The sequence below is a fragment of the Mus pahari genome, chromosome 2 (assembly GCF_900095145.1).
Source record: "Mus pahari chromosome 2, PAHARI_EIJ_v1.1, whole genome shotgun sequence".
NCBI lineage: Eukaryota > Metazoa > Chordata > Mammalia > Rodentia > Muridae > Mus > Mus pahari.
Window position 1 is genome coordinate 140,241,307 of NC_034591.1, and position 11,485 is coordinate 140,252,791.

The 11,485-nt window shown below is 47.2% G+C and overlaps 2 protein-coding genes and 1 non-coding gene across 3 annotated transcripts in view; all 3 read left to right on the top strand.

The window, feature by feature from the left end:
• The window catches only part of Chd4 (chromodomain helicase DNA binding protein 4), a 35,519-nt gene extending 26,547 nt beyond the window's left edge, over window positions 1–8,972 (top strand). Inside the window, exons 30-38 of the mRNA XM_029535297.1 lie at window positions 174–339; window positions 586–683; window positions 777–942; window positions 1,162–1,233; window positions 1,496–1,633; window positions 2,061–2,169; window positions 2,270–2,402; window positions 7,161–7,356; window positions 8,179–8,972. Of these exons, the coding sequence (XP_029391157.1) occupies window positions 174–339; window positions 586–683; window positions 777–942; window positions 1,162–1,233; window positions 1,496–1,633; window positions 2,061–2,169; window positions 2,270–2,402; window positions 7,161–7,356; window positions 8,179–8,360 (1,260 nt within the window). The 3' untranslated portion in view covers window positions 8,361–8,972. The remainder of the gene's footprint in view (window positions 1–173; window positions 340–585; window positions 684–776; window positions 943–1,161; window positions 1,234–1,495; window positions 1,634–2,060; window positions 2,170–2,269; window positions 2,403–7,160; window positions 7,357–8,178) is intronic.
• Window positions 380–515, top strand: LOC115063544. Its single transcript, XR_003843390.1, has one exon.
• A 1,332-nt stretch (window positions 8,973–10,304) lies between the features above and the next one.
• Nop2 (NOP2 nucleolar protein) overlaps window positions 10,305–11,485 on the top strand; it is a 13,166-nt gene continuing 11,985 nt past the window's right edge. The window contains exons 1-2 of the mRNA XM_021190392.1: window positions 10,305–10,423; window positions 10,646–10,756. Coding sequence (XP_021046051.1) covers window positions 10,651–10,756 — 106 coding nt within the window. The 5' untranslated portion in view covers window positions 10,305–10,423; window positions 10,646–10,650. The remainder of the gene's footprint in view (window positions 10,424–10,645; window positions 10,757–11,485) is intronic.

Below are 11,485 nucleotides of genomic sequence, written 5' to 3' on the forward strand. Positions count from 1 at the left end.
TGAGCCACCATGTGGTTGCTGGGATTTGAACTCAGGACCTTTGGAAGAGCAGTCGGGTGCTCTTACCCACTGAGCCATCTCACCAGCCCTGCTTTTCATTTTTAAAGTAGAGAAACTGAGGACAAGTAATCGTAGCTGGAAGTGAGTCTTGAACTTGTCATTCCTTGCTGTAGGTTCAGGAGTTTGAACATGTTAATGGACGCTGGAGCATGCCAGAACTGGCTGAAGTAGAGGAAAACAAAAAAATGTCTCAGCCAGGTTCACCCTCTCCCAAGACTCCTACACCTTCCACACCAGGGGACACACAGCCCAACACTCCTGCGCCTGTGCCGCCTGCTGGTACGTCTGCTGTCATGTCATTTCTCCTTCTACAAAAATCTTGTCCTGTGCCTATAACTGCTACCCTGTGCTCAGTCTTAACAGGGTCGTCTGGCAGGACACACAGCGATTTACCTCTCAGTTTAGGAGGGCTGTCCTAAGAATAGGGCTGGCTCTTAAAGGCACGAGAGGACAATCTAGGAGACAAACAGCATGACATGACCTCTGACCTAGGGCCTTCCTGATTGGTTGTCTTTTGGTCTGCAGAGGATGGGATAAAAATAGAGGAAAATACCCTTAAAGAAGAAGAGAGCACTGAAGGAGAGAAGGAAGTTAAATCTACAGCCCCTGAGGCGACTGTGGAGGTGAGAGGCAGGGTGACTGGGCGCCATTCCGTTGACAGATGGCTCTGAAGTGCCTGCGCACTTGCTTCACCTCTGTCTCCTGTTCCTTTGCAGTGTACACAGCCCCCTGCCCCTGCCACTGCCCCTGCCACTACCACTGCTACTGCCAGTGCCCCTGAGGATGACAAGGCTCCTGCCGAGCCTCCTGAGGGGGAGGAAAAAGTGGAAAAGGCAGAGGTGAAGGAGAGAACAGAGGAGCCTATGGAGACGGAGCCCAAAGGTAAATATGAGTAACTGCAGGCCACTCTATAGTTCTTCTAGGCTTTTGAACCATTAGGAGGACGTGATATAGCTGGGACCCTTGCTTCTAAGTAATCCTTAGCTCTGACATCTTTGAAACTCTTTCTTTACAGCAGTGTAGGTGTGTAATACTGTTGCAGCAGTGTGGGCCGGAGGTAGCTCTGTCACTAGGGTGTTCTCAGTGCCTTCTTCTCTCCAGGTACTACAGAGGTGGAGAAAGTAGAGGAGAAGTCTGCGGTAGACCTGACCCCAATCGTGGTGGAAGACAAAGGTCAGTGTGGAGGAAAGCTGGTTGTTTGGACTAAGACCATAGCCCACACCTGCCTTATTATCTATTATATAGACATTTTATTCCAAGATAAATGACTGTTTCCAAATCTAGTAGTTAGGGAGCTGGCTTGTGACGCCTTGTCCTGGTCTGAGAGACTTAGTGTGGAGGTGGAGGTAGACAGACAGAAAAGGCGGTGCTATGGGCAGGGCCTACAGGGTTTTCATTTGCAGCTCACGTTTTTGTTTTTTGGTGTATCCTGTAGAAGAGAAGAAGGAGGAGGAAGAGAAAAAGGAGGTGATGCTTCAGAATGGAGAAACTCCCAAGGATCTCAGTGATGAGAAACAGAAGAAAAACATCAAACAGCGTTTCATGTTCAACATTGCAGATGGTGGTTTTACTGGTACGGAACGAGGGTCCAGAGGGGCTGGGCTTCTTGCCAGAAATCAGGGCAGAGTGGGAACTTGGTACAGATTGTTTGTCCTTCTGGGTTCTATGTTAGCGAGCTAGATCTGGACCATACTGAGATAGATTGGCTCTCTGTCTGTGTGTGTGTGTGTGTGTGTGTGTGTGTGTGTGTGTGTGTGTGTGAGAGAGAGAGAGAGAGAGAGAGAGAGAGACAGACAGACAGACAGACAGACAGACAGACAGAAGACACTTTCTTTTTGGAGATAGGGTCTCACTGTAGCTTTGGCTTGCCTGGGACTCCGTATGTAAAATATACTGTCCACCGCCTTATCTGCACACCTAACTTTTTCTTTTTTAATTTAAATTCTCCCAGATTATTTGTCTTCCTTTCCACTCTAACCTTCCTCTAAATTCCTCCTCAGAGTTGCATTCCCTGTGGCAGAATGAAGAGCGGGCAGCCACAGTCACTAAGAAGACTTATGAGATCTGGCACCGTCGCCATGACTACTGGCTGCTGGCGGGCATTATAAAGTATCCTTGCCTGAGTTGTGTCTGGGGTCTTTGTGTAGGGGTCTGAAGGTTTAGTCTGAGGCTCTTGTTCCTTTGTTTTTCCTGAGCTCTTTATCAATAGCCACGGCTATGCCCGGTGGCAGGACATCCAGAATGACCCACGGTATGCCATCCTCAATGAGCCTTTCAAGGGTGAAATGAATCGTGGCAATTTTCTAGAGATCAAGAATAAATTTTTAGCTCGAAGATTCAAGGTGAGCAGAATGAGACAGGTGTGCCCTCATGTGGCTCTGAAGGTCTCTACAGAAAGAAGGTTCTGTGAAGGAGGGTCCACTCATTCAGCCACACTTGCACCTCCCCCAAGATACTTATATTGTTATTTTATATTTATTAATGTTTTGCTTTCATGTATATCTGTCCACCTTGTCTGCCTGGTGCCTGCAGTGGTCAGGGGAGTTACAGCAGGTTGTGAGCTACCCTGTCCATGCTGGTAGTTGAACCTGGGTTTCTGTAGGAACAGCTAGTGCTCTTAACCATCTTTCTAGACCTGTAGTTCGCCTTTTTGGATTCCTTTAATTCCAGGTGACCAGCTAGCAGAGATCAGGACACATAGATGTGCGGGTTGAGTCGGGCAGGCAGGTCTTTGTGAGCGTGATGCTAATCTAGTCTACATAGTGAGTTTTGTTCAGGCCAACCAAGGCTACATACTCCCTGTCTCAAACAGGAAAAAAAAAAAAAGAAAGAAAGAAAAGGGTTGATTTTATGAGCTATTCAAGAGTTGTGGCTGTGCATGAGTGGCACAGACTAGGTCAGTGGGTTTGATGGGAAACTCTGTAGGTTGGGGTGTTTAGCAAAATTAGGGGAGGGATTGAACTGGATCCCTGAGGACCTAGGGCTATGAGTGGGCTGGAGTCCTTTTTTCTGGATCATGGAATTCGTGTGGATAAAGAAGGGAAAGGCTGGGTGCAAAGAGGAGATACCAGTGAGCTCTCTTCCGAGCATCCTACAGACAGCCTCATTCAAGTGTCCAGCAGCTATTTATTGCGTATGCCCTGCATGTGCAAGGATCAATCGAGTAGGAAACCATGGAAATAGATGCAGGTCTTCTAAGCTGGGTGTATTTGGGGGTAAAAGGAAATGTATATAGTTAATTTGTACCTTTACTTGTGCACTGAGGAGCACAAGGACATAAGAACAGATTAGCATGGTGGTTTTTAGCATTTAGTTTCAAGTGGATGGCATTGTATGTATTTGGGGAGCAGGCTACTAAATGTCCCAGGAAAGTTCTTCAGGGCCAGCACATGAAAGACTTTAGAGGTTGTTATTGGGTATGAACACAGGGAGCTGAGGAGTGGTGGGAGGCTTAAGAGCTAGAGGCCAGGGCATGTTCCAGAAAGCCAGAGATGCGAAAGTTAAAGATAAGAAAACACCGAAGGATTTCTGTGCTTTGTGATTTACTGTGGGGTTAACGAAACATTTCTGTTAAAAAGGCAGAGAGTAAGTCAGTAATGTTTACTGGGTCTTATGGCCTCTGTGCAAATCCACAGCTCTGTCCTCGAAAGCAGTGGGATCATAGGCAGAGGCTACCAACATACTGTTCCCAATAGTTCTTTCCTAGACCCACTGAGAACAGGCCTGTTTTCATTGGCTTGTAGTCAGTCAAATTTACTAATTTATGTCCAGACATCTACTTCTAGTCTACATGTTGTGTTTTTCTCACCAACTCACTCCTCAGGTTATGAGCATTCCACAGGTTTAGCCTTGGCTTTTAGGAAGGGTTGTTAGAAACAAATTCCACTGTAGTCCAGGCTAGCCTCAAATGATTTAACTAAGGAAGACTAAAGACATTAAACTCCTGATCCTCCTGCTTCCACTATCCAAATACTGAGATTTCAGGCATGTGTTGCTGCAGGTCTTTTAAGTTGTCTACACTGGCCCTGTTCTTACATACCTGCGTCAAATTCCCAAGTGCTGGTGGCAGGCATGTGACACCGTACCTAAGTGCTGCTGTTTTATAAACACTTTCTCAAGAGATGTCCGCAGCACCAAGCAGCACCTCACATGCTGAGGTTTAGACCCCACTGCGGGACAGGAGGCAGTTCAAGAGGCATTGTTTTGTGAGAAATGCCAACAACTTTCCTAAAACTCAACTTCCCTTTTTCTACAGGCTCTGCTCACACTCGAGCGAGCGCCTTTCTCAGTGACTTAGGCTGAAGCGGTCAGCCCCTCCTAACTACACATCCAACTCATAACTAAGTCCATCAACTCTCGTCTAGGGACTAAACCTTGCTCATGGTCTGGAGCTCTTAATTCTTAGCTCTTGCTTAACCCAAGAGCTAAGAATTAAGTTTTATGTTACATATAAATGGCTATGGGAAAAGTAAACATAAGATTCATACATGCTACTTTTTAATAATTACATGAAATTCCCATCCACAAACACAAGGTTTTTTCTTACTGTTGTTATTGTTTGGTTTTTCAAGACAGGGTTTCTCTGTATGCCCTGGCTGTCCTGGAACTCACTCTGTAGACCAGGCTGGCCTCGAACTCAGAAATCTGCCTGCAAGTTTTATTGGAACTTGTTTATGCAAGTGCTAGGAGGCAGAGGCAGGTGGACTCCTGAGTTAGAGGCCAGCTTGGTCTGCAGAGTTCAGGACAGCCAGGGCTACACAGAGAAACCCTGTCTAGAAAATCCAAAACCAAAAACAGCAACAACAATAAAACAAACAAACAAACAAACAAAAAAAAACAAAACAAACAAAAACCACCTGCTTGGCAGTAACAACAAACTAAATATAATACTTAGTAGAAATGTAGCTTAGTTCCACCACACTAGCCTGGGCCTTGAATGTGATCTTCAGTATTGAGGGACAGAACCTTCAAACAATGGGTGCTTTGTAATTTAGGAATTAAATACATTCTCAGGTAGAGATAGCATGGTCTACAGAGTGAGTTCTAGGATAGCCAGGGCTATGTAAAGAGAGCCTGTCTTGAACTAAAAAGTTCTGCCTCTTGGAGTATATTTTAGAAATGTGCATGTAAAACGACAGCCTTCAAGAATGTAGGATTGCCGGGCGTGGTGGCACATGCCTTTAATCCCAGCACTTGAGAGGCAGAGGCAGGCAGATTTCTGAGTTCGAGGCCAGCCTGGTCTACAAAGTGAGTTACAGGACAGCCAGGGCTACACAGAGAAACCCTGTTTCGAGAAACCAAAAAAAAAACAAAAAATACCGTAGGATTGCCTTTAGTAATAGAGACTTGTACAAGACTGAATAATCTAATAAAAGCAAAATATATTTGTTGTTGGGATTGAAACCAAGGAGTGTGTGTTAACCTGTGCTCTGCTACTGAGCTGTACTCCAAGTTAATGGAAGCAGTAACAATGAGATTATGTGTTTATGATGTTGGGGTCTGTTTGTTTTGAGACAGGGTCTATTACAAAGTAACCCAGGCTGGCCTCTTGCTTACAGTTCTTTTGCCTCGGGGTGCTGAGAAACTATCTTTGCAAAGTCAAAGAACTGGGATTGGAGATATAGCTCAGTTGTTACAGAGCTTATCTAGAAGGCACAAAGCCAGTACACCTCATGAAACAGCATGTGGTGCGCATGCCTGTAATATCAGAACATAGGATATTACAGGCAGGAAGAACAGGAATTTAAAGTTCTTACTTGGCCACATTGTGAATTCAAGGCCAGAGGTTTTGTTGTTGTTGTTGTTGTTGTTGTTTCAAGACAGGGTTTCTCTGTGTACTCCTGGCTGTCCTGGAACTCACTCTGTAGACAGACCAGGCTGGCCTTGAACTCAGAAATCTGCCTGCCTCTGCCTCCTGAGTGCTGGGATCAAAGGTGTGTCTGCCACCACTGCCTGGTAATTGGGTTTTTGAGACTGCATTTTATTTTATTTTTTAAAGAAACCCAGATAACCTGATTGATTCCTGTGTCCATAGGCTAGGTTACTGTGCCACTATTAAGAAAAACCTGGGTGTAATGGTGCATGCCTTTAGTCCTAGCACTCAGGAGGCAGAGGCAGGCAAATCTCTGTGAGTTAGTTCAAGGATAACCTGGTCTGCAAATCCAGTTTCAGGATGGCCAGGGCTCTGTTACACACAGAAACCCTGTCTCAAAAACAAAACAAAACAAAACAAAACAACAATTTGCCTTTAATCCCAGCAGTTGGATAAGTGGATTTTAGCCAGTTTGAGGCCAGCCTGGTCTACAAGTGAGTTTCAGGCTACACAGAGGTACAGATTCAGATCCTGCCTCAAATAACAACTACTTTTGTTAGTAGTGGTGTTGGATTTTGCCTACAGCCCCAGCTGTTCCCAGGTATTTGAGAGTCAAAATTATACCTGTCACTCCCATGGTGTTGAAGAGCAGAAGTACCATATGCGTTTCAGTCATACAATCATGAATATAATGTGACTGTTATGTAAAATATGTATACATAGAAAAAATTGGGAAGAAAATTAACAAAATATTAACATCTCTAGCAGGAATGATTATCTAAGGCGTTACTAATTTACAGCTGTGAGTCTGAGGCGTGGGCTGCACGCGCCTGTGTAAGAGGCCAGAGGACAACTTGTGGAGTTGGTGTTCTGGGCATCAAATGCAGGTCCTTAGGCTTTGCTGCACGGTCTGTACTCTCTGAGCCATCTCCCCAGACCATAATTTTAATTCTATATAAATTGTATGTTTTCTAAGTTGAGTCCTTATGATTTCTCTGAGAATCTAAAAAGTGTGGACTGATCGCCAGGGCTGGAGAGATTCTCAGTAGTTAGGATAACTGGTTCCTCTTTCAGAGGTCCTGCACACTCATACATAAAATACAGTGTTAAAAATGTGGACTTCCAGTGGGTAGGAGGTGCTGGCATGTTGAAGTCGGTGGGTGAGGAACAGTGTGGAGGAGCTGGAACTTCTTTACAGGCTCTTGCTAGCTGGAGGAAGAGGTGAGCCCAGCAGTGAGAACGTGGCCATCAGTCAGTCCAACCTCTTGTTTTCTTTCTCCATGTGCAGCTCTTAGAACAAGCCCTGGTGATCGAGGAGCAGCTTCGCAGGGCAGCTTACCTGAACATGTCCGAGGACCCCTCTCACCCGTCTATGGCCCTTAACACCCGCTTCGCTGAGGTGGAGTGTTTGGCAGAGAGTCACCAGCACCTGTCCAAGGAGTCGATGGCAGGGAATAAGCCGGCCAATGCAGTCCTACACAAAGGTCGCCAGTGGCTCCCCTGCCTCCTGCTCCTTCCACCTTCCTCTCCACTCTCCCCTCCCCAGCATCCATAAACGGCTTATTTCCATACTGTCTGCTGAGCCTGTTTGGAACCTTAGGATGTGAGCTGAGGATCTTTTCTTTGCAGGCAATCAAGGACAGCGATTTTCTTTGAACTCTTAAGTCTATTGAGATTTTGAGCATAGCATTATGAGGGGGTGGAGGGTGAAATGAGGAAAAGGTGGGTGTCATAAATGTAGTGGGGGGCATTGGAGACGTAAAAAGGTGTGGATGCAGAGAGGAGATGGTAGGAACTGAGTGTCTCAAGTGGAGGAGCCCAAAGCTTGGTTTGATCCCTCGTGCTGAGAATAAAAACAGCTCTTTGGACATTTGCCTTGCTCCCAGCTTGGGAGCACTGGGAGGCGGGAATACCATGAGATGTGCTCATGCTTGGCTGCATAGGAAGTTTGAAGCCAACCATAAAAAAAAAAAAAAAGAAAAAAGAAAAAACGGAGACAATAATGATAAGGAATAATGAACTAAAGTTTGGTGGTTCTAAAAACAAGAATCAGCCAGCTGTGGGTGGCCTATGTCACAGGGACTCAAGAGGCAGGGCAGAACCTAAGCTCAGAAGTCCCAGGCCAGCCTATGAGAGCAGAGCCATTTGCAACTAGAACTGGAGGAATAGCTGTGTGGGCAGGCCAGATCAAGTGAGTGTCAAGAGCGTATCCTGTGTATGCTGGCGTGCCGACCAGCCCTGTGGGCCACAGCTGTGCCCTTGACTACCACAGCTCACGGCCTCTCTCTTTCTTTTTCCCTCTGCAGTCCTGAAACAGCTGGAGGAACTGTTGAGTGACATGAAAGCTGATGTGACGCGGCTCCCAGCCACCATTGCCCGCATCCCCCCGGTCGCTGTGAGGTTACAGATGTCAGAGCGGAACATTCTCAGCCGCCTGGCAAACAGGGCGCCAGAACCTCCCCCGCAGCAGGTAGCCCAGCAGCAGTGAAGACCCAGAGTGATGAGCCACCTCCACCACTGAGCAGTGACCTTCCTCACTTTCTCTTGTCCCGGCTGCCCCTGGGGGCCAGAGAGACCCTTGCCTTCCTTCTACCCATCTTCTGAGTTGTAAAGGAACAGCCCCGTGCACTGGGGCAGGGAGGGAGGGAGAGGCAATGGTGCCCTTCCTGCTGGAGAGACAAGCAGTAGCAGCGCAGTGCCCGCCCGCCCGCCCGCCTGTCCGCCACATGCAAGGAGCCGTGGGTTGACTGCCTTCTGGACCCTGGCTTCTCCCCACTGTGCGCCTGTTACAAACTGTTGTGGGTTCTGCCAGGCTTGAAGAAAATGATCTGAATTTCTTCCTCTTTTTGGTTTTATTTTGTTGGTTTACTTTGTGTTTTCTCCTTTTGGGGGTACTCAGAGTGGGCCGGCCCCTGGGTGAGACACAGCTACCTCTGTTGGCATCTTTTTCATACCAGGAACCCAGTGGCTCCAGCCCCTGAGCAGCTAAATAAAGTTGGAGGAAAAAAAAAAAAAAAGAAAGAAAAAGAGCCAAAAGCATAAAAAAAACCACAGCAAATTTCTTGATGAGAACTGAAAATAAAAGTTTCCTTGTATTTTAGTGATCTGGTTCTGTGTGGGTGAGTGTGGGTTCCAGGTACCCCAGGAACTGGTTTATCCTGGAAGACAGCTGTCTGTGTGTCTGTGCTCCTGACAGGATGACAATCTGGCAAACGAGGCTTCTGGGTCATCAGTCCGTTTATAGGCTCTGACCTCTAGCAAATTGTTCCCAGAGCCCTCCTGCAGGAGGTAGTCACTTGCCTCGTACAGTTGTGAAGACATTGGGCAAGTGTTCTACCATGGAAATATTTTCTACATATGCATGAATATGTAATTATGTAAGTATAAATCTTTGGAGACCAGAGTCTAAGTACTGCCGGCCCCTGCCTCTCAAGTGTGGGAATTAAGGATGTGTTAACCATACCCTAATAATTTTTCTTAGCGATTCATCTTTTGTTATTATTTATTACTGTTTTTTTAAAAAAAGATTATTTATGAGTACACTATAGCTGTTTTCAGAAGAGGGCGTCAGATCTCATTTGCAGATGGTTGTGAGCCACCATGTGGTTGTGGGGATTTGAACTCGGGACCTTTGGAAGAGCAATCAGTGCTCCTAATCTCTGAGCCATCTCTCTTATTACTGTTTTTTTTTTTTTTTTTTTTTTTTTAAGTTTTCTGGGTTTGTTTTTTTTTTTTTTTTTTTGTTTTTTTTTTTTTTTTTTTTTTTTTGAGATGGGGTTTCTTCGTGTAATTCTGGGTCCAGGAATTCCAGGATACCCTCAAGTTCGAGAGTCAGCTGCTTCTTGCAGAGGGCTGAGATTATAGAGAACTGCCACTCCCTTATTTAATTTATCCACGTTTCTACTGTGCACGTGGAGGTCAAAGAGCAGGTTGTAGGAGTTTGTGCTCGACGCCCACTGGGTGGGTGGGTCCTGTACTCAAAGACTCAGTTCGGCAGGCTCGGAGGCAAGCGCGTTTATTCGCTAAGCCATCCATCTCCCTGTACCGTCTTTAACTCTGCTTTGAAGGAGGGCCGGCCGAGTACGTTCTCCTAAGAGAAAGGGGCCGGAGGGGAGGATTAACTCTAAGGAAAGCGCCTCTAAGAAACTTAGGGAACAGGAGGACGGAGGCGTGGGACCGCGCGATCTTGCGGGCTAAGGCAATTAGGATGCGAGGGGGAGGACCAAGTTGCGGTTCTAGGTGGAAGGAGCGTGCGACCTCGGGAGTAGCGAGCAGGAGCCACCTTCCGAAATTAGGGCAGAGAGAAGCCGACCGCAGAGCCCCGCGTTTCCCTCTCTGAACCGCCCGAGCGGGCGAGGGGCGTGTCCCTGGATTAGGTCCCTTCCGGTGCCGCGGCCGGAAGAGGCGGGGCGCTGGCGGGCGCTTTTGCGCGTGCGCGATTCACTTTCGCGGTGTGCTACCTCTGAGTCCTTCCCCGAGTGCACGTGGAGCTTGCCTTGGCTGGAGGCGCCGGGTCTGCCGGAACCAGGTCTAGGCGAGCCGAGCCTTCAGGTGCGTCTGCAGGATCGCGGAGCAGGGTTTCGACCTGGGCCTCCCGAGAGGGGCGTGGTGACGAGGTCCTGTGGGAGAGCCTGGAGGGAGGGGGCCATCGGGTCGCGAGTAGTGGTCCTGGGCCGGACGGTACCCCTTCCCTGGTAATATCCTTAAACCTACAGCCTGCGTTCCCTTTTCAGCATCCACAACGTCGCCTTCCCGCGTTTTTCTTTGCTTTAGTTATCATGGGGCGCAAGTTGGATCCTACGAAGAAGGAGAAGCGTGGGCCCGGCCGAAAGGCTCGAAAACAGAAGGGTGCGGAGACTGAACTGGTCAGATTTTTGCCTGCAGGTGAGGGTCGTAGCTCCCTGATCCCGTCTAGCCTTTGTTCCATTTTGTGCCATAACTTCTCGTTTGCGTGTCCGCCTTTACCTGATGCATAGATGTGAGCTATTAGGAAAATAAATCGTCCGGGTTAGAGAAGGGTGGGAAGCTGCGACTGGGGCATGGTACTCGTGCGAGAAGCGGTGCGATCTTCCGTTTCCAGGAAGGGGGTTCTCATGAAGAATTTAGAAAGATGTTATTAAGCATGTTTTAGCAAGCAAGAGTTGGAAACGGAACAGACCAGTCACGAATTGTCCGAAAGACATGGAATGAAAGCATGGATCTGAGCCCTCTGTGGTGAAGGACTGCTTTGGGAGTTCGTGTTCCGTTCTGAACGGAAGGTGCAGTTTGTTGAAATATTGGCAAGCCACAGGCCCTTGAAGGAGATCCTCAATTGTATGGACACATGGTCTCACTTCATCGAATTTTAGAGTCCTGGGAGAGAGGCTTTGTTAGGTCAGAAGTGTCACACACAATTAGTGTAAAGGGCTGGGACTTGTGTTTGTAATTTCTTGTAGACTGTATAAAAAAAAAAAAGCAAAATTAAGTTCTAATTTAGTTGATAGCTGAATAAGCTGAGAATAAGGGCAGGGCAGAAAAGGGGTTTGAGGTTACATTATTATCAGAATGTCCCTGTTTGAGTTTCCTTGCTGAACAGTCTGATGGCTGCTTCATCTCCTCTACATCTTATCTTTT